This window comes from Daphnia carinata, chromosome 1 (genome assembly GCF_022539665.2).
Source record: "Daphnia carinata strain CSIRO-1 chromosome 1, CSIRO_AGI_Dcar_HiC_V3, whole genome shotgun sequence".
Classification (NCBI taxonomy): Eukaryota; Metazoa; Arthropoda; class Branchiopoda; order Diplostraca; family Daphniidae; genus Daphnia; species Daphnia carinata.
Genome location: NC_081331.1, coordinates 9568455 through 9591237, shown reverse-complemented (window position 1 = coordinate 9591237; position 22783 = coordinate 9568455). Strand labels below are relative to the sequence as shown.

At 44.0% G+C, this 22783-nt stretch overlaps 2 protein-coding genes across 2 annotated transcripts in view; one reads left to right on the top strand and one right to left on the bottom strand.

Moving 5' to 3' along the window:
- The window catches only part of LOC130695491 (lysosomal aspartic protease-like), a 101378-nt gene that overhangs the window by 33482 nt on the left and 45113 nt on the right, over positions 1-22783 (bottom strand). The window lies entirely within an intron of this gene.
- Positions 132-22154, top strand: LOC130695275 (tetratricopeptide repeat protein 28-like). The gene is made up of 9 exons (XM_057518391.2): positions 132-729; positions 11188-11445; positions 13231-13605; positions 13718-13922; positions 14082-15632; positions 15777-18535; positions 18610-19357; positions 19438-19848; positions 19920-22154. The coding sequence occupies exons 1-9, from the start codon at positions 706-708 to the stop codon at positions 21653-21655; spliced, it is 8067 nt and encodes a 2688-aa protein (XP_057374374.1). The 5' UTR covers positions 132-705; the 3' UTR covers positions 21656-22154.

Sequence of the window (22783 nt, the reverse complement as noted above, 5' to 3'; positions counted from 1 at the left end):
CCAGAACAGCAGGCAAGACACTGGCGAGAGGCAGACTTTGCAGAGTCAGTCGAAATCCAACTGCGTTCATGTCCAGCAGCTGCCGCTCACATACAAGAGGCGCATCTATTTTTTTTTTTTTTGTTTTTTATTTTTTAAAAATATGTTTGCAAGTTCACGAAAAGTGTTGTACATTTATTTACACATCGCCAACGTCGTGTTTTTGTCGTGTTTTCGGTGGTGGTCTGGCATTGTCGCACAACCTGTGCTTGTCAAACTGTGTGCGTGCAAGTGATATAGCCACTTTGAAAGGCTGATTGGCACGTTTACAGGTGGTGTTGATCAGTGCGATTTCGTTTTTTTGTGTGTGTGTGTGTGTGTGTGTATCTGTGCGTGTGTCTGTGTGTGTGTCTGTGTGTGAGAGAGTTGACTTGGTCGCCGAGAACATTACGACGCTTTGGCAACGTGTTGGCTCAAAATAAATTTCTGTCAGTGGTTTTTTTCTCTTTGGCTGCCAGCAGCTTTTCGTTATGGTGTTGTGCACATTCTCTCGTCATCGTTGCGTCATGGCCAACTAACACTTTGGAGTTTTTTTTTTATTTTCAAACGAAAGTCAGCGCTAGTGACTTGTTATTTTCTTTTTCTTCCCGAATTTGCTCGTCTGCTGCCATTTTTGTTATTCGCTGCTGGAAGCTGACATCATTTGCAGACGATCTACCTGTTGTCATGTCGCTGCGTGATTCTTCCGAGGTACGGCCTTTTTTCTTTTAATATCTCGGCGGAAATGTTTTTAGGAAAACAACAAAAACCATGTTGTGTATAAACAATCGTTTAACTGTTGTTTAAAAGAAAAACCAAACAACAACAACAAAAAAAAAAAAAAAAAAGAAAAGAGAAGTTCAACTATTTACTCCGATTGCGCCAGAAGCCGGGCAGACTTGTTTTCTCGCTTTTTTTTTTTTTTTTTTCGTTTTGTTTCATCTCCCACTTTTTTTTTTTATAGCATATATTTTTTTTTATTCGTCCTTTGCGTTATTTTCAACCGAAAAAAAAAAAAAAAAAAATGTATAATAATAAAATAAGGAGTGGAAAGAGGATGTCTTTATGATTACGATTATGATTATTTTGGTGGTTGTGTTTTTAAAACAAAAAATTAAGAAAAAAAAAAAAAAAAAAAACAGTAAAAAAAAACAAAAAAAAATCGGTGTCCGGGATATGAATTGAGCTCCCGCCCCACACACACACACACACACACACACACACCAACCACCAAAACGAAAACGAATACAAGAAGAGGGAAAAGAAAAAGGGAAGGAGAAAGAAAAAAAACAAAAAAAAAAAAAAAAAACACCTGTGGGTCGAGCCCCAGCGCGCCCGTTGCATTCCAAAGCAACGCGCGTAATCAGTCGATCGGTTGCAAATTCCTCCTCATATAGATAGCTATACCTTTAGACGTTCTTTTGTTTTTTCTTTTCTTTTTCTTCCTGTTCTTCAGCTTCTTCATCATCATTTTGTGATTCTCATGTTTTATTCCTGTCAAGTTTTTCTCTTGTTTGAACTGTTAGAAGCTCGAAACAAGTCCGCATTTTGATAAAAATTGCCTTTAGCCGGGCGATCATTATCTTGGCATCTCGAAAATTTTCATTTTTTTTTTTTCTTTTGGAATCCTCGACGCTTTTTTTTTTTTTTTTTTGCTTCGAAATGCTTCTCACTTTACCTTAAAAAGGAGAAAAGAAAAATGAGAGGACCCTTTTCATTTTAAATATTTTCTTTCTTGTCCCTGGGTTAGACATTCTTGATGTATTACAATGTCCGTTAAAGATGGCGTGTGCGCCTATTATAAAAAGAAAAAAAAAATAATAATAATTTCAATTGGACCGAATTGGATTTGCTTGTGGTGAAGTCGTTTCCAACATATTTTTGTGTTTCTTTTTTTTTTTTGTTTTTTTTTTTTGGTCATGTTGACCAATCGCCAAGCAGTTGACACCGAGCACACACACCACCTGTCCGCCTGGCGCAGGAACGTTGTGTACCTGTCGACACACCTTGATTCCATATTATATATATATATTCGTTTATTATATGGAGAAAAGAAAAACAAAAAAAAAAAGATGATGCGATGTGCGGGTGGTGTGGAACTTGTCTGCCGAATATCATTTTCCAGGATATACGACAAGCAATATAGGCGTATATACACATTCGAAGGTGGAAAGAAGCACACGCAAGTTTTTTAAGGCCAGAGAGAGAGAGAGAGAGAGAGAGATAGAAAGATGGCCAGGAAGCAATAAAACCGGTCGAACTAGAACTAATGGCGTTCTCATTTATTCAGTTTTGGGTGATTGGAAAATACGTAGAGAACGAAACAAGACCGGGCGACAAGATTTCAGAAAAAGATCAGTTTTTGATTCGGCCCCTGTCCCCCCCCCCTCCCGTTCTCTCCCACCGTATACAATGCCCCAAATATTCCAAAGATGGAGAATAAAGATTCGAAAAAAAAAATTTTCTTTTGGGGGGCATCTTGTTTTCTGATTTTCTTCGAAACAAAAATCACACGAATGTGAGAAAAAGCAATCGGGGGGGGGGGGGGGGGGGGAGTTGGATGGCCGTCCACCAATCGTCAAGCAAAAGCTGCTTTCACTTGATTAAACAATCGTTCGAAATCAATGGCCATATTTAGATGATTATCAATCGAAAATTCAACCAATCAAACCCTGTTTTGTTTGTTTTTTTCGAAACGAAGAGACTCATTTTGAAACACATTAGAAGAACACGACGTTGTTCGTGGAACGCTGAGTGGCATTTGACAGCGTAAGAGCTGCAACGAATAACAATAAAACATAAAAAAAAAAAAACGAGGCAGAAGAAGAAGAATAATAATAACACCAAAGTGGATTGTGAAATAAACGCTTGTCGTGTTTATTTTCTTCTGTGATGTTTTGTCCTCCCTTTCATTTCCTCCCTTCGTTGCAAGAGGGCGGAACAGCCAAGAGGAAGAGATAACCCCCTTGAACGAAATGTCTTGTGCGTGTAATCGTATCTCATCTTCTCGCTTCTCTCTCTATAGAAAACGAATTAAAAAAAAAAAAAAAAAAAAAAAAGAAGAGTTTTGTAATTCTTGGAAGTTGATGTCTTTCCCTCTCTTTCTATATAACTACTTAAATTCTCTACCCCTCGCGTTTTTTTTTTTTTTTCATGTACGCGTCTCTCGTCTTTGTATACACATTTCATTACCTCCGAACGAACGTAGGCCCTTACACGCATCGGCTGTGGGAAGGTAGGCGGGAAAAAAGGTGAAGGGAAAAACACCGAACTCACCCCCCCCCCCCCCCCCCCCCTTAGCCCGTCGCTACCAGACTTTTAAAAAATAAAGAGGGGGAAAAAAAATGGTCTTGTTTTTTTTTTTTTTTTTTCTTAGATTTTATTCTTTTTTAGAAAGAATAACATCTACTGGTGCTATCCCAAAGATAAAAGAACTGGAAAAAAATAAAAATAAAATAAGAGGGGGGCGCGCTTTTTTTGAGTCGGTCGGTAATGACATATCCCCGCAAGGTGGGAGTGATCGGGTCCTCCGAGGTGGGGAGGAGGGAACCTCTCTCTCTCTAGTATAGAAAAAAAGGTAAAATAAAATAAACTACAAAGAATAGAAGAAGAGGATAGATAGTGTGCCACCGCCTCTCTCTCTCTCTCTCTCTCCATCTCCGCCAAAGTTTTTAAGTTTCTTCCTCTTTTGCCTCTTCTCATTTATTCCGTTCTTTTCAAATAAAATTAAAACACGAGAGAAAAACGAAAATAATAATAATAATAATATATATATATTTCTTTCGATTTTCTGCCTGCTCGTTCCATTATTATTAGTCTGATGTTTCTTTTCTTTTTTCGCTGAGAGTCTAACAATATTTCATTCACAATTCCGTTTCAGTTGCAAAACATTTCGCGTCAAAAATGCCGTTTTTATTTTGGCTTGAAATTCACGTCTCGTGAATCTTTCGCTTTTTCCACACCAATAAAACAAAACAAAGGGCGTGCAGCTGCGTGATCACAAAAAAAAAAAAAAAAAAGTCACACGAAAAAAAAACACAAAACAAACGCGCATCAATATAAGATGTATTTATATTTAAAACAACACACACACATCTAAACTGGACGGACTGGCCCGGCTGGTCCTTACGTTTTGTGTGCGTGTGTATGTGTGTGTGTGTGTGTGTATCTAGCCGCAGGGCTTTTTCTTTATTTGCCCCCTATTCTTTCTTCATTCCCCCCCCCCCATTCCCGTCTACGTGTGTGTGTGTGTGTGTGTGTGAATACAATTTAAACAGTACACGTACGGTGCACTGTGTATTAAGTAAAAAAAATTTCGATAGTAGGAAACCCCGCCAAGAGCAGCAGCTTCTCTTTTTATATCTAAAAAAGAAAAAAGAAATAAGAAACAAGTGCTTGTTTATTTTAATATCTTGTTGAAGAAGGGGCTGCTTTGTCAGCTTCTTCTTCGGGAGCTTGAGGAATGCGACGTTGCCGCATTCTTTTTTTTTATTTTTATTTTTTATTTAGCCTCCGCCGAGTCCTTCTTGAGGGCACGGATATTACGACTTGTTGTCTTGTTCCACTTTTGGCCGCTTTGTTTTTTTTTTTTTTTTTTCGTTTCCCAGCCCATTTGTCGCCGACTATGCCTCGATTCCAAAACAACAACAACAACAACAACACCTTTTATTTATTTTTTTTTTTTCTCATCCACCTGTGGTCGATGCAGTAAAAAAAAAAAAAAAAAAAAAAAAGAAGAAGAAAACAAGATACACAGAGGTTGAAGAGATGTTGAATATAATGCGCTAAAAAAGAAAAAAAAAAAAAAAAAAAAAAAAAAAAGAAAAAGTCCGGTTGGAATCCAGCCGTAGCGGTACTTGGCCGTCGTTGTCATGTGCGTGAATCATTCACGGTAGCTTGAAGCTATCTCTCATTCTTTCCATTCGTTCAAACTTTGAATGTCGTAAATACCTACTGATGACGGGCGACTCGAACGTGGCCGAGCGTGCGGCGGTACTTGTTGCTATTTCACACGTGACGAATGGGACGCGCCATCATTTCTCACTCGACTGCTGGAAATAAAAAAAAAAAAAAATAATAAAACAAAAAAAAAAAAAAAATATTTGAATCTCTCTCTATCTCTCTCGCTCCTTTTTCTTTTGTATTCTATCGAGAGAAAAAAATGCCAACGTTTCTTTTTTTGGGTACAGTCTTCCTTTCCTGGTCCCCCCCCCCCCCCATGATTTATGCGTTGAGCTGTTGAAAACGAAGCGCTTGAAAAATCGCCTCACTTGATTGACAAATGCCATCGGACAGCTTCTCGGCTCGTCTTACTCTCAAGCGTTTTCTTCTATCGATCTCTATCCGTTTTTTTTTTTTTTTTTTTTTTTTGCTTAAAATTTAAGGGCGTTGAGCAACGGTTCGCCATTTGCACGCGAACGTGTTTTTTTTTTTTGTTTTGTTTCGCCACGAAACTCAGGCCGAACGCAGATGACTCAAAGACTTGCACTAGTTAGCGCATTCCATTTGCGCTTGCTTGCGTCCATTATTACGCAGCTCGTCAGACACGCTACAGACGTAAAAAGAAATGAAAAAAAAAAAGAATTTTAGACGGTTGGAAAACGCCAATAAAAATATCAAAAAAAAAAAAAAAAAAAAAAAGAAAAAATAGTTAAGCTTGGAGCTAAAACAAATGCCGTCGGTCGTTGTTGTAATAGAGAACTGCAATTTTGCGCGTCTACCGGAGGTCTACATCACGTATTATTATACACCTATATTATTTATTTTAGAAAAAAAAAAAAAAAAATTAAGAGAGAGAGAGAGAGAGTCCAAAACAAGAAACTAAGGAAACTTTTTTTTTTTTTTTTTTTTTTTTTTAAATTCCTTTTTGGCTTGTCGAATCGTCTTAATGGGTCGAGCGTGTGGATGGAATTATGACTGCCATTTTCATACTACTTTTATTTCTCTTTATGCTAGTTCTTTCTTTCTTTCTTTTTTTTTTTTTTCACCCTTTTTTTTTTAAGGGGGGGGGGAACTGCCGTATCCAACGACTAACACGAAATATAATTTTTTTTTTAACTAATAAAACGAACACGTTTCTTTCTTGGAGTGGTGTTTGCCAAGTGTCTTAAAAAAAAAAAAAAAAAAAGAAAACAGTATACGACACACCGTTTGTTGTTGTTGTAAGGTAACAACAAAAAAAAACACATCTGTTTAAGTGTCTAAAAAAAAAAAAAAAAATAGGAGGGCATAAACGTTTAGAAACTGTTTTTCATTACGATTTGTAATCATCATTGATATGCGTGTCAACCGTACAAGAAAAAAAAAAAAAAAATTTTTTTTTTTTTTTTTTTATGTTTTTGTTTTTGTCCAGAGCCGCAAAAGAAATCTACGCCAATACGAACCATTGTACCCTGTGAACTTTAAAAAAAAAAAAAATACGTGTTATGGTTCCGACATAGATTTTTTCTTCTTCTTCTTCCTTGTGTTTATTGATGGGGTGTAGCCATTCCCTAGTTTTTAAAAAGGGGGGGGGACATTTTTTTTTTTTTTTTTTTTCTGAAGAGCAGGTGAGAAAGCGACAAACACCGACAAGACGACGGCGACGACGGCGGCCATACAAGAAAGGGTGGGTTTGAGGAAGGGGGGAGGTGGGAGGGGGAAATAAAAACAAAATGGAGAAGGGTACTTTCTTTGGTCTACGAGGGAAATGAAGGCTTCAACCACCAACCAAAATGATTATCACTGTCGTGTTGTTTTTCTTTTTTTTTTTTTTTTTTTATGCCTTTACGGTGTGTCCCCCCCCCTCCTCTCCCTGTCGTTCCAGGATGACCGTTTTGCCTGCTCGCCGCCGCCGACGACTTTGATAGGCCCCTTTGCAAGAAAAAAAAAAAATGGGGACCCTCAAATATACCAAAACCAATCCCCCCCCCCCCCTGAAGAGGTAAAAGGCAAACATAAGAGAAAAAAGGTAGAATGAATATGAGGCTACTACTTACCAGACACAGTTGCTACTATAATTCCAACCATATAGACCCGACGATATTCTAGACAACCACACACAGCGCGATCGTCTTTTTTGTTTTATATATTTGATCTCCCCCCCCCCCCCTTTTTTTTTCTCCATGAAAACGACGTCGCTTGTCGCATTCTGCCGACATCGGCTTTCTTATCTGCATTACAAGAGCCGAGAAAATTCAAAGAGAAAGCTCAAATAAATAACACGGAAAGAAGAGTCTGTTCTCCCTCTATAATTCCACCCCTCCATTTTTTTTTTCCCCTTCGTCAAAATGATAGACAAGTGCAAGTCCTCTTGTTTTTAAATTTTCTACCGGCTTTTTTCCTCCCTCTACGTACCTTTTCTTTTTTTTTTTTTTGTTTTTCCTTATCCGTCTCCTATTTCTTCACCTGTAATTAGGTGTCTATGCCCAGGATGGCAGACGGCTGCCCTCTCCTGCTTAAAAAACAAAATGGAAGTACTCTCTTACGTTTGGGAAACAGCATTCGATCGTCCCGACTTGAAAAAAAGAAAAAGCTGGTTAACAAACAAAGAATTTTATTATCAGAAAAGATGTCCATTTATTTGTTTTTTTTCCCAACTCATTTCTGCCGAAAGGAAAAGCGGCGTTCCAGCATCAAGCAAAAAAAAAAAAAAAAAAAAACTGTTGTTTCTTTTCGTCCGTTCTCTTGAAAAAAAAAAAAAAAATTGCGTCTGAAAATCCGGTGTGACTTGAGTGACTTGTGTCAGTCAATGTGCGTCTATGTGAATAACAAAATGTTCAAAAAGAAATTCCTTAAATTTTTTTTTTTTTTTTTTTTTTTTGTTCCATTCTCACGACCCGCTTATTTCTCTAATTCTTTCTGTCTCGAGACCCGCTGGTTGTCGCCGTCGCCGTCGTCGATGTTGTCTGACCCCGGCTCGACCCTCCCACTTCTCCATTTCCCTTCGTCTTGTGTGGTGCTGCTGGTGGCTCTATTATCTTCGCGTCTTCTTTCGCTACCTATAAAACATTGAATATACGTACACACACCGTGAGTCTCGATGCCCCCCCCCCTCTCTGTTTGTTGTGTATTTTTTTTTTTTTTTTCTTTTTTTTTTTTTTTTTTCCCTGTCTCTCTCCCTCTTTCCCTAGCGATGATTATTTCCTCTTGGGCTGTGCACAAGAAAAGAAAAAGAAGGAATTCTAGACGTAAGAACGCACGCAACCTGCTCATCCGCCTAGGCGGCGTTAGTCTCGAATGGAATGTGTTATTCACTCTACCTGTTGCCTTTTTTTTTTTTTTTTCTTCTTCTTCTTCTTCTCAAAGGTAAAGAAAAAAAAAAAAAATTAAATAAGGAACGGAAGAATCAATGTTTGTTTGCCGGAAGGGGAACGGTGTACATACACGGGAAATGTCATTTGAATTACGCGCCGCCGATTGCAGAAGGTCGCGTGACCTCGGCCCAAAAACAAAAAAAAAAACAAGGAAAAAAATAAAAGAGGCAAACTTGTGTGCGTTAAGTTTTTGGATTTGAATCATTTTTATTATTATTATTATTTTTTTTTTTTGTTTTCCCGCTGGTGACTGTTGTTTGCTGGCCCGCAAGCTTTGATGGCTGCAATTGTTTAGCTGGCCCTGCTCTATTATTAGCTCGACGACGGGTCATTACTGACAACAAGAACCCCGAGACACGGCAACAGCCAGTTGATGTGGGCATCGTTTTTAAATTGTCTTTTTTTTTTTTTTTTTTTATTATGATATCCCTCTTCATTTTCAATTCTATTTCTGTATCTATTGTCAGACCTTTTCTTTCTTTCTTTTTTTTTTTTTCACCTGCAACAACAGAGTGCGTTCGTATCTCTAATACCCACACACACACACACTCTTGCGTATCTGTTTGATCGGCCCGAGAGGGGTCCGAAACACGAAGCGCTTGTTTTTTTTTTTTTTGTTTTTCTCTCAATGAAAAATAGACGGAATGAGTAGGACTCTGTCTGAGTTTATCAAAGAGAAAACACCCAGACCCAGGCAAATGACGACGACAGATCTCTCTCCCCCCCCCCATTCCCATCTATATATAGGCAAAGAGTAAAACGAAATTGATAAAAAAAGAAGAACAATAAACGAAGATAGTTGAATTCGTGGTGTCAAACGGCATCAAAGTCCAATGCTGGAATGCGTGTCCGCGTTTTAAAGAGTCTCTCTCTCTCATGAACCCTTTGCTCCCCGCCATCTGACGTATTGCGTCACGTGAAAATGCATATGCAAAGAAGAGCTACATATCCCTAGTAGTCCCGAACGTTTGCAAACAGCGGGCCTTTTCAAATGGTACGAGTGTAACGAAAAAAACAAAAAACAAAAAAAAAAAACACATAGGCAGCCATTTGTTGTTCAGCCAGAAATGCGGACTTTGTTGCATAGAAAAAAAAAAAAAAAAAAACTCCATTCATTGATGTATTCAGCAGCACACACACGGCTGATGAAGGTGATTTGAGTTGGCGCAGCGAGCGGCGCTTGTAACACACTCTAATTACGGGTTTTTTTCTTTTTTTTTTTTTTTTAAAGACTTCAGAAGATGTTTGACTCGATTTTTTGGCTTTGGAATTTATTTCGCTGCTGGGGCTGCTGATGAAAATCGAGAAAGAACATGAAAGAGTTTGTGACGCAGGGATACACTTTATAACCATTGAGGACTTGGCGCAAAGTAGTTCCTCGTTGGGGCTATTTTGCTGTTCCTTCGTTTGAATCTCTTTTCATTGTTTTTTGTTTTTTTTTTAATGACCTTTTCCTATCAGTTTTATTCCTATAGTTCCCACCCCGAAACGAAACACTGGAAGTTGTTCCAACGTTGCCATAGAGGAAAGCGTACTCTTTGACCACACGCTTTTCAAAAGCTTATAGCGAGTGTGTGTTGACGTGTCTGGCCGTAGACGAGGAGAAGCCTCTCCCCCTTAAGAAATGCTCGAACCGATTGATTAATTGACATCCTATCGCAACGGATCACACATGGCCCTTTTTTTTTTTTTTTTTTTTTTTTCCTTTCTCATTTTCATTTTATCTTTTTATTTTAAAAATTCCCCACTGTTGTCCTTTTGTTTTTTTTTTCGTGCCTTAATCTCAGACTTGAAAACCGTGTTCGTCCTTGTGTTGTCTTTCACGGAAATCTTATTTTTCCTATTTTTTTTTATTATTTCTTCCCTGTCCTATCGAACCGGTCTCTGATATTTTTTTTTCTTCAACATTTTTGAGGCTTTATTTATTATTTATTTTATTTTATTTTATTTTATTTTTTTTTTTTTTTTTGAAAACTCACTTTTACGTGAGTGTTAACTCGCGCGCTCTCTCTCGTTTTCAACATGATGAATGACATCATTATCTATGTAAAATATAGAACTCTCTCCCGTAAAGTTCTCTCTTCTCTCCCCCCCCCTCCTCTCTCTTTGAAAAAAAAAAACATCTTTTTCTTGTGATTTCTTTTAAAACAGAGTCAGCAAGTCTGGCTGATTTAAAAACGAAAGATCTCTCTTTTTTGTTCTGTGTGTTTGGGATGCATCGAAATGGAATACGTGGCAACATCGTTTGTGAATTCAAATAGGAAACCCCACACCAAAACAACAAAAAGAAAAAAAAAACTTTCGCTCAAAAATGTATTTTCTGAATTCTCCTCCTCCTCCTCCTTCTTCTTCGTGTGTGTGTGTGTGTGTGTGTGAAACTGCATACATTTGCATGATTGAATCGATGCCGATGGGAAGAATCATTGGATTCTCTCTCTCTCTCTCTCTTTCTCTCTCATCGTTGATGTCAGTTTCAGTGGGGGGGGGGGGATTTCTGTTTCCCGAGCGATCAGTTTGAAATCATTTCTCGTCGGGTTACGAGGTGAAAGAAACAAAAGAAAAAAAAAGAAAAAAAAAAAAAAAAAAAAAAAAACAAGTCAAGAAGGAAAAGAATGACATGGAAGGGGTGTGTTAAGTCCTGAGCTGCCGCTATCTTGACTCGCTGCATTATTATCTCTCTCTTTCTATTTGCTGGATATTCATTTTCTTCTTCTTCTTCGTATAAGACGTGTACATGTTATTGGAATTCCCGCCACGCAATCATAGCACAACTGTTGGCTCTATTCTTTTTCTTTTTGAAAATAATATGCTGTTCTAACATTGAAATTTGATTGCTATTCACAACATACAAAAAAAAAAAAAAAAAAAAAAATAGGTGGAGGTGGATGCCGACTCTGAGCTGTCTGCCGCCAGTAAAGCCAGCTTCCTGGACAAGGTGCGCCAGTCGAACCAGGCCTGTCAGAATGGGGATTTCGAGACGGCCGTCGGCCTCTACGGCGAAGCCATCGCCCTCGATCCCTGCAATCACATCCTCTTCTCCAACCGGTCGGCCGCTCTCGTCAAACTCGGACACTTTGCCCGGGCCCTGCAGGACGCGTCCAGAGCCGTCGAACTCAACGCCAAATGGCCAAAAGTAAGTCGATTTCATATTGATTTGATTTGATTTTTTCCCCAACCGTCTCACGATCACTCCCCCCCCCCACTCTCTCCCCCCCCCCCAAAAAAAAAAAACACCTTCTTTTTTTTTTTTTTTTTTTTTTTTTTTTTTTTGACGTCATTGATGTATATTCAAACCGTAGCTCATTGCCTTAATGGCTAATAGACCGAAACAAACGCAGGTGGGGTGTCGTGTCTTGTCGGAATGCCAGCGTGTGTGAAATCTATCGCCGCACGCGGCTGTTTGAATCAATAACTATTCATCTTGTGTACGGGCCTCTCTCTCTCTCTCTCTCTCTTTCTTTTTCAATTTCAATCATTACATTATAGGCGATCACTATATTTGGATAAAAAACCGACGAGGCCAAAAAAAAAAAAAAAACACTCTTTTTTTTTTTTTTTTTTAGACAGAATTCTTTGTTCTTCTACATGATTTTTTTTTTTTCCATGTTGTATCCCCCCCTCCCCCTGCTCCGTGTGTGTATGTGTGTGAGCCGATCGCGGCGGGCGGTCCGATTAAGAGCGGAGCGCTGCTCACCGGGCGATCTCTCTCCCTCTCTCTCTCTCTCTCTCTCTCTCTCTCTCTCTCTCTCTCTCTCTCTCTGCAGCACCCTTTTTTTTCCCCCTCTAAATCCTTTCTACACACACACACACACACACACACACACACACTCTCTTTGAATCTTCAATGTGTGTAGATTTTTTTTTTTTTTTTTTTTGGTGAAACTTTCTGTTTGTGCTTTCGGGAAAAAAGAAAAGAGCCCGCGTCTTTTGTGACGTGCCACTGCATTTGCATTTTCGATAGCGGCGTTTCTCTTCGGAACGTTGTTTTTCCTGCCCGCAGCTCTTTTGGGCGGCTGATTGCAAATTTATTTATTTATTTTTTTTTTTTTTCCCAAGCCAAACTACAAGCAAAGCAAAGAGTAAATAAATTGTAATTCGTAACACACACACACATACACACACAATGACACACAGACACAACAAAGAGCCACGCAGACATCCATTTAAACTAAAAAAAAAAAAAAAAAAAGGGCAAGTAAATAAACGTTCCCGGATCTATTAGCGGCTCCAGTCATCAAAGATGAACTGGTTAGTAACACACACACACAAAAAAATGACTTCCTCCCGCTTTGAGGAAAAAAAAAAAACGCACAATTTAGCGCGTTTTTTTTTTTTTTTCTTTTCTAATTTTGCATTTTCAAGGTTCTGTGTGGTGGGTAAAAAAAAAAAAAGAACGTCAATCTTGGCCGTCATTCGTCTAATTGCCGAGTGATGTTGACCATGGAGCTCTGACTGATTACGCCCCGTCCAAACCCGCTTCCATTAAAAATTATTTCCCTCTCTTTTTTTTTTGTTTTTCTTGTTTCCTTTTCCTTTTCGTGAGATCATTTGTCCCTCACTTCTTGTCTACTTAACCTCGCTCTTTTTTTTTTTTTTTTTTTTTTTTTTTTTTTTTTTTCCTCTTTGCTTATATGGATGTTAAAGTGTCGTCAACGAATGGCGGCCAGCACGTTATTATAACCTTTTGTCGTTCTTATCGTACTTTGTTCCAACATCTTTCCGGCTCATTAAAAAAAAAAAAAAAAAAAAAAAAAATATGTATATTATGTAATTTCCCTGTTGTTTTTTGCTGATGGTCCCAGTAAGCTACTACCGTAACTCATTTTTTTTTTTTAATTTGAAAATTTCCATATTCAAAATGTTTCAATGGTTTTTCTTTTTGAAAAAAAACAAACAAACAAAAAACAAAAAAAATTAGGGTTATTACCGGCAAGGAGTGGCGCTGCAATGTCTCGGACGGCATTCAGATGCTTTGGCGGCCTTCAGCTCGGGTCTTGCCCAGGATCCGAAATCCCTGCAGCTACTAGCCGGTTTGGTGGAGGCGGCCATGAAATCGCCGTTGCGGTCCACCTTGGAACCGACCTACAGGCAACTGCAGGCCATGCGCCTGGACAAGTCACCTTTCGTCGTCATTTCGGTCATTGGCCAGGAGCTACTGGCCGCCGGTCATTACAAGGCGGCCGTCGTCGTCCTGGAAGCCGCTCTAAGGATCGGAACTTGCTCCCTCAAGTTGCGCGGATCCGTCTTCTCGGCCCTGTCTTCCGCCTACTGGGCGCTCTCCATGCTCGACCAGGTAAAAAACCATATCCCCTATCCATCTAATAATAATTAAAAAACTAAAAAACAAAAAAAAAAAAAAAAAAAAAAAAAAACCAATCACATAACCCCGCCATCATTTTTTGCAGGCCATCAGCTACATGCAACAGGATCTGTCCGTTGCCAAATCGCTGGGCGATACGGTGGGAGAATGTCGTGCCCACGGCAACCTCGGATCGGCCTATTTCAGCAAAGGCAATTTCAAAGAGGCGTTGACGTCGCATCGCTACCAGCTCGTGCTGGCCATGAAGTGCAAAGATAACCAAGCGGCCGCATTGGCCTTGACTAGTCTCGGTAAAAAACAAAACAAAAAAAAAAACAACAAAAAATCTAATCAAGTTTCACGCCCCTTCAATTAGAACAGCATGGCCATTCATAATGGCGGACGTGCCACAAAAAAAAAAAAAAAATTAACGACTAACGAGCCATTTCGTTTTGTATTTACTTCAATAGGTCACGTTTACACGGCCATTGGGGACTATCCGAACGCGCTGGCCAGTCATAAACAGTGCTTGCAATTGGTGAAGCAACTGGGCGAGAGGTTGCCGGAAGCCCGTGAAGTTGGCAACGTTGGAGCCGTCTACCTGGCGATGGGCGATTTCGAAGCGGCCGTCGAGTGTCACATGGAACACTTGAGGATAGCCAAACAGCTGGGCAACCGGGTGGAAGAAGCCCGGGCCTACTCCAACCTGGGCTCGTCGCACCATTTCCGGCGGAATTTCGAGCGGGCCATCACCTTCCACAATCACGTGCTCCACATCGCCCAGGAGCTCAACGACAGGAACATCGAAGCCAGAGCTTACGCCGGCCTGGGTCACGCCGCCCGGTGCATGTCGGACTACGGGCAAGCCAAAAGGTGGCACGAACGACAGCTGGACATGGCCCTGGCCACCCGAGATAAAGTGGCGGAAGGCAGAGCCTGTTCCAACCTGGGCATCGTCTACCAGCTCCTGGGCGATCACGACGCGGCCCTGAAGCTGCACCAAGCCCATCTGAACATTGCCCGGGTGTTGCAGGACAGGGCCGGCATGGGCAGGGCTTACGGCAACATCGGCAACGCGTACAGCGCCATGGGTTACTACGAGCAGGCCATTAAATACCACAAACAAGAGCTGACGATATCCAAAGAGGTGAACGACAGGAGCTCGGAGGCGTCGACTCACGGGAACCTGGCCGTCGCTTACCAGGCGCTTCACATGCACGACATGGCCATCCTGCACTACCACAGCCATTTGAACATTGCCCGCGAGCTGAAAGACACGGCCGGCGAGGCCTGCGCTCTCCTCAACTTGGGCAACTGCCACAGCTCGCGGGCGGAATTCGGGGCGGCCGTGACCTTTTACGAACAGTACTTGATGCTCTCCCAGGAGCTGCAGGACGTTGAAGGAGAGGCCAAAGCCTGTCATTTCCTCGGCTACGCTCACTACTGCCTGGGCAACTTCAAAGAGGCCATAAGATACTACGACCAGGATCTGGCCCTGGCCAAAGACTTGCAGGACAAGATGAACATGGGCCGGGCCTACTGCAACCTGGGTCTCTCCCATTTGGCCCTGGGCAACATGGAGACGGCCCTGGAATGCCAGAGGTACTTCCTCACCATAACGCACATCACCAAGCACGCTGTCGGCAAATTCAGAGCCCTGGGCAACATTGGCGACCTGATGCTCAAGATGAACCAGGCGGAAGAGGCCGTCAACATTTACCAGAAACAATTGCAGCTGGCCAAGCAGATGCGCGAGAAGAACATGGAAGCGTCGTCGTACGCGGCTCTGGCCGTCGCCCATCGGCATATGGGCTATCAAGATAAGGCCCTGGGTTGTTACACGCAAGAGTTGACACTGAGACAAGAGACGGGCGATGTCCGCGGAGAATGTCGAGCTCACGGCCACTTGGCAAGCGTCCACATGGCACTGGGCAACTACACGCATGCCATCAAGTGCTACGAGGAACAGCTGGACCGCGCCAAAGAGCTTAGGGACTCGACGATGGAAGCACAAGCTCACGGTACAAATCGCTTCTTTTCCCTTCCCTTCCCTTCCCTTTCATTTCTTTTTTTTTTTTTTTTTTTTTTTTTTTTTTTGTTTGTTCCAAAAACAATTCCAGTACTCAAATTTTTTGTTTGGACCGGTTCTTTTTTTTTTAAAACAGGCAATTTGGGAATCGCCCGGTTGAACATGGGACACTACGAGGAAGCCATCGGCTATTTCGAACAACAGCTGGCGACGTTAGCTCAATTGTCGACGGCCACCGCCATGCTGGACAAGGGAAGAGCGTTCGGCAATTTAGGTGACTGCTACGACGCTCTCGGTGATTATGACGAAGCCATCAAGTGCCACGAACAGTGTCTGGCCGTCGCTCTCAAGACCAAGAGTCTCCGAGACCAGGAGCACGCTTACCGCGGACTGGGCCAGTCGCATCGATGCCTGGGCAACCTCCAACAGGCGCTCGTTTGTTTCGAGAAGCGGCTGGTCGTGGCCCACGAGCTGGGCAACACGGCGGCCAAAGCCCAGGCGTACGGAGAGCTCGGCCAGCTTCACAGCGTGCTGGGCAATTTCGAACAGGCCGTTTCGTGCCTGGAACATCAAATTTCCATCGCTCGAAAACTCAACGACCGCCAAGTCGAAGCCGAAGCGGCCAGCGGACTCGGCTGCGTCTACCAGCAAATGGGCGAACATACCAAAGCGCTCCAGTACCACCAACTCGATCTTCGATTAGCCGAAGAAACGGGCTCGTCCGGTGGCCAGTGCCGGGCTTACGGCAATCTCGGAGCCACTCAGGAGGCGCTCGGCCGGCTTGACGAGGCCGTCCATTGCCAGGAACAGCATTTGAGCATGGCGGCGCAAATCAACGACAAAGTAGCCAAGACGAAAGCTTTCGCCAGTTTGGGCCGGTTACACCACGCCCTGGGCAATCCCAGTCAGGCCGTCGCTTATCTCCAGCAAGGCCTCCAAATCTCGGAGGCTCTGAGCCTCCGCGAAGAAGAGGCCCGCATCCGACACCGACTCGGACTTGCTCTTTGGGGCTCGGGCGATTTGGAAGGGACTCAAGTGCACATGGAACGGGCTGCTGGACTCCTAGAAGCCGTCCGGCGGGAAGCCAGAGGCAGTGCCGATTACCGTCTATCACTCTTCGACCTCCAGACGGCCTGCTACCAAGTCCTCCAACGAGTTTTGGTCGATTTGGGACGATCCAGTGAAGCTCTTTTAGTGGCGGAACGCGGACGGACCCGAGCTTTTGTCGATCTGCTGCTGGAACGCCAAGGAGCAGCCACAAGTGACGCTGAAACCCGCGGTAGTCATGGAAGAGTTGCCCTTTTCGACGACTCGTTACCAACTAGCGTCGAGCAAATCATGGAGATTGTCAACAAACAAAAAGCGTCCGTCCTCTACTACAGCTTGGCGGCCGGCTATCTCTACTGCTGGTTGATTGTGCCCACTAAAGGTGTCGTAGCATTCCATCAAGCAGCCATCAATCCGGAAGGAGTCAATGGAACGAGAGCTGATGCTTCCGATTCCGGCAATGCTGGCCAAGAGAACGAAATGGAATCAGCCAAAGGGGAAGGATCTTTACTGGACCAGTACATCCAGGGAATTCGGGAAGCTCTCGGAGTCGAATGGCAATCGAGTGGCGGCGGCAACGGGCGCGAAGACAACGGCGACCTGGAAGACCTTTGGTCCCAACATTTAGGCGAACTCGGCGATAAAATGAATCAGGAAGGAGATCGATCCGGTTTCTTGCGGATGGTCAACCGTTCTCACGCGTTCAACAGCAGCAACTACAGTCTGTCCAGCCTGTTCAGCCTGGGAAGTGTATCAATCAACAGCGGACAGTCGGCCAGCCAGCTGTCGTCCGTCTCGAGACCGGGCAGCTTACGCCATTCGCGTCGTAGCATCTGGCAAGGACCGGCCTGTCTTCGTTCGCTTTACGATCTGCTCTTGGCGCCCGTCGAGGACCGTTTGACGCAATACGGGCAATCACCACTTTCGGCCAGCTCTACATCACGAGAACTCGTTCTAGTGCTGGACGGAGACCTCTACCTCGTCCCGTTCTCCCTCCTCAAACCGCAGAGCAGCAATGATTACCTGTGCGAACGGTTCAGTTTGATCGTCAGTCCGTCTCTGACATCATTGCGGACTGGACAAAAGAGCGCCAGTCGCAATAACAAACTACTGCAAATGCATCAAACGCGTTCGGCTGGTCCGCTGACGGCCGTCTCGCTATCCAGTTACTCTTCCGGCATGGTAGGTGGCGATTCGCTGGAACAGCAGCCGGCCACATCAGCGCTGGTTATTGGCAACCCAAAAATGAGTCAATCAGTTGTGGAACAATGGGGCTGGACGGATATTCCTTACGCCGAACAAGAAGCTGTTGTCGTCGCTGAAATGTTGCAAACGCCTTCGCTGCTGGCCGGAGCGGCCGCCACCAAAGATGCCGTTTTGCGTCACCTGTCTCAAGTCGAATGCATTCACTTTGCTACTCACGTCTCGTGGAAACTTTCGGCCATCGTTTTGGCTCCTTCCATGGACGGCCTGGCCGCTAGCGATGGCGACGGAGCCAGTCAGACTGGAAGTACTCGTCCGTCTCTCCATCAACAAGACGACGACATCAAATCGGTGGCTTCGGGAGTTGCTCCGTCGTCTTCGGCCGCCACAGCGGACTTGCCGGCCTTGTCCGAATTCCTCCTGACGGCTGCTGATATCCTCAATTTGCGTCTCTGTGCCCGTCTTGTCGTCGTCAGCTCAGTTCACACTCGAGATCATCACGGAGTTGCCCATTCCGACGGTGTCGTCGGCTTAACTCGCGCCTTGTTGGCTGCCGGAGCTCAATCAGTCCTCGTCTCTCTGTGGCCCGTCCCAGACACGGCCGTCAAGATTTTCATGAGAACTTTCTACTCTTCTCTCTTGCAGGTAAAAAAAAAAATAATCAATGCTTGCCCATTTTCAATCTCACATTTCGAATTAATTTTAAATGATGATTTTAGGGAGCTAGAGCCAGCCGGGCGCTTTCCGAGGCCCAGCAGACGGTCCAACACACAAAACACTTTGCCCATCCAGCCAACTGGGCAGGATTTGTCTTGGTCGGAGCTGATGTGAGACTATCCAACAAAGTGGCCTTAATGGGCCAAGCGTTGACGGAATTGCTCAAGACGCCGGACAAGTGCCGGGACGCTTTGCGAGTGACGCTTCATTTAGTTGAGAAATCGCTCCAGCGGATCCATCGCGGATACCGAAACGCCATGTACACTACTCAGCGTAGTATCGAGAACAAAGTCGGCCCAGTCGGTGGCTGGAAAGAGCTGCTCATTTCGGTTGGGTTCCGTTTCGAGCCGGCCGCCAACAACATTCCGGCGTCCGTCTTCTTCCCGCAAAGTGATCCAGGAGAGAGACTGACTCAATGCTCGGCCAGCCTTCAAGCTCTGCTGGGATTGACAACACCTTCTCTCCTCGCCATTTCCAAATTGCTGGCCAGTTCCGAAGCGTCGACTGACGATATCACGGCCGTTTTGCGTAACGCTACCGTCCAGTTGGGACTACGAGACCTGGAGAGCGAAAGTGTCGACATTCCCGTTCCAGTGAAGCTTTGGCGTTTGCCCGGCTGCCACGAATTGTTGGCATCACTCGGATTCGACCTTATGGAAGTCGGTCGCAATGAAGTTACCCTCAGGACGGGCAAGCTGGCCAACAAACGCAACATACAGTTCGCCCTACAAGCCCTGTTGGCTCTCTTTGGTATGTCCGGTTCCGGCAACCCTTTTCCCATGTATCTCCGTTTTCTTGTATCTCTTTATTCATTTGGCCTTTTCGGTTAGAAACTTTAGACACCCCTACGAGCCTATCACTGGACTCGTCCAGCTCTGTAGAGAGCCTTACATCCGACGAGGAAGAAGAAGAGCAGGAACAGGACGGAACGTCCAACAACCAACGCAACGTTGTATCTAATCGATCCGGACGCTCAGCGCCATCTGTTGGCAACAACGGCGGAACAGCTGGGGGAGCCAACGGAACCGGAAGAGTAGGAACATCCACTCATCAAACCTATTCCAGTTTGGTGTCTCGCCGGATGCCCTTGTCCGCCAGTGTCAAGTCGGCGTTCAGCAGTTACGTTCGTAGCGGCTGTCGAGGTGAACCGGACGGCAGGACGGCCGTAGGAGGTGATTCACGTGGCCGCGAAAGTGACGCTGCTTTTACTCCTAGTCCCGTCGATCCTGTACATCGCTCAAGTAAATTTATTTAGCATTTTTAAAATGTACATCTTAGTTCCAAAATTCACTTCTTTTTTTGATATTAATAGGCTTGGGTCATAGAGGACAAGGTGGCATTGCTGGCCTGTTGGCTGGTATGTCCAGTACTGCTGGAAGTGATAGAGGAGTTCCAGTTCCAAGTCTACGAATGTCGCTGACGTTGGCTCATCAATCCAAAATCCGTTCCATGTATTGCTCCCGTCAAAGTTTGGCGTCGCAGGAAAACAGCTCGCCGGCCAGCGAGATGGGCGCTCCTATGATGCAAAACAGCGGAAGCAACAACCCTTCGCGCCCGGATTCTTCGTCCAGCACCACCAGTTCGGCCGATTGGGAAAGCGGTTTGTCGACTGTCCGTCGTCAACCTCCAGCATCCGCCTCGCTGGGCAAAGTCCCGACATCCAATCCGCGCAAAGTCGAAGATATCAGCGCGTTCAACGAATCCCGTTTGAGGTTAGACGCTAAGAGCTTTGGTCTGCAGAACAACACGATGGCCGACGCTCGTTCACGGTCCCGTTTCAAGCCGCCAGGTGGCTTCGCTGCTGGACTTAAAAGACAGATGGCTCTGCATCAAACTGTGGCCGATGATAGTGAAAATGGCAATAATGGCAAAACAGGATCGGCTCGTTCTGGCTCCCTGGACACGCTCGATCGTCTAAGCGTCCGCAGCGAGCTGGCCAAAGCTCCGTCGACTTTCCCAGTTGCTGGCCCAGCTATGCAACAACGTCGTCGCCATCGATCCGTAGAGCGTCAACTGGACGATGACACGGACTCGGTCATTTGCGAGACCAATGTCACGCCCGATCGTGAAGCTGTTTCTCACGTCAATGAACGTTTCTCGGCCGCCGTGTTCCATCATTCCAAACCGGGCAAGTTAGTAATGGCCAAAGCGGCTGCTGCAGCTACGAGGACGCTCCATAAAGGAGGCACAACTCGTCCGTCTATGACCAACCAACGGCCGGTAGACAATTGTCCATCGGATCACGAAATGGAAGGATCCAGCGTCATCTATTCGTTACGTCCGGGAGAGTCGGAATTGTCCGGCGGAGTCCAGCTGTCTCACAACGCCGGTTCGCGTAGTATTCAAGACCACATCATCGCGACGCAAATGAACCGACTCAACCGAGAAATGCCAATCTCGGACGTCTACCACGAGCGCAACATGGGTCTTGGTTTGGCTCCGCCTCTTTCCGAGTTGCTGGTCAACACCAGCGGCCCTAACGGCAACTCGGTAGCCGCAACAGCCACCGGATCCAGCAGCGTCGCGTCTTCCGAAGACGTTTTCAATTCGTTCGATCAAATCTCATTGGCTGACACGGTGACGGAACTCGTCGATAAAACAGAACCATCCGCTTTGAATAAGAACCTTGGCTACGCCAAACGACCGCCTCCCCGCCCTACCAAATTGCAGCAATTCGGCTCTTCGTGGGGCGCGTCGAGTGGAGCGTTCCATGCCACAGGATCACGGCTTCAACATCGTATTAGTGTCTTTGACACTTCATCTCCCGAAGCGGAAATATCAACTTCATCGGCCACGATGACCCTCCGTCAAGGTATTTTGGATATGACGAGACGGGACGAAGCTGATGGCCGCTCCATGACCGACTCGAACTACAGCGGCTATTCGCCACACCGCAACTTGAAATTGTCGACCGCCATGCCGCATCAGCAGCACGCCAATGTCGGCCGTGCCGCAGACTCGTCCGCCATTAGTAAAGATAACAAAAGTAATACGATTCATGCTGTCGCCATCATCGAGTCGGACGCTAGAGCCAATGATGCCGCTTGAATGAAACCGTTGGTCTCTGTACTCACTCAAACGTAATTTAGAATCAAAGCTGGTGCCTTATTTTGCCAAATAGATCCATTTCCTTGTCGTCTTTTTTTCTTATTGTGACCGTCCAAAACAGCTTTCCGTTCGATTTGAAATTGTACAGTTCCACCATTAACTCATTTATTTGCTACGCAATTCGTTGGGCGCGGGTTCAATATCGGCATCGAAGTTGCTCTGGAAATCGTACATTTCGCGGAAGACTCTAATTCAATTTATGTATTCTATTCACCGATGGGAAATTTCATGTGGAATATTGAGGTGTTGTTTGCAAGTAAAATCTCTTTTCTATTATTCCCTTTTTAATATGTTGTTCAGCAAGTGCTATTCATATTACCATACCCCCATGATTTGTGAATTTTCTCGACATTTACATACAAGTGTTTATATGTTTTTTTTTTTTTGGTTTTACGTAGAGAACAAATGCTTGCTACAATAGAAAATTGTTTATTTAATGTATTCCTTATTTAATGAGTTGCCATTTATTTAATGAGTTCCTGTTGGCCGATACCTGTTTAACAGGTTATTTAATTGTTTAAGAGTAACCACCAGGCATCACAGAGGCAGAGGATGAACAACTGATATTGATTGATTAATCGTGGGAGTCGATTTTGTTAACGATTCAAATTGTTGCCGAAGTCCCTCATTAAACGGTACGTAGCTCAAGAATGAAAACACTGGCATAGTATCCCGACCGTCCGAAAAAAAACATCAATTTATCCCGAGCTAGTAGTGCATTCGACAACATGTTTAAGGCTTCGAACCATTGCACTTTCAAGCGGTGCGTATCCCAACAAAACTTGATTAAAATCAAGTTCAGCCAATAGATTTCAGACGGTCAATCACCAAGACAAAATGAAAGAGAAGTTTGAACAGTTTTTTTATGGCAATCCTTTTTACCAAAAAAAAAAAAAAAAAAAAAAAAAAAAAAAAAATCGGCCTTTTTTCTTTTTTACAGCTATGGCTATCTACCGGTCAGATTCTAATTAAGTCTAAATACAATTTTACGCATTCTAGCCATATAAATATATGATTTTTAAATGAATAACTTTATTTGATTAACATATAACTAAACCTTATTTTATA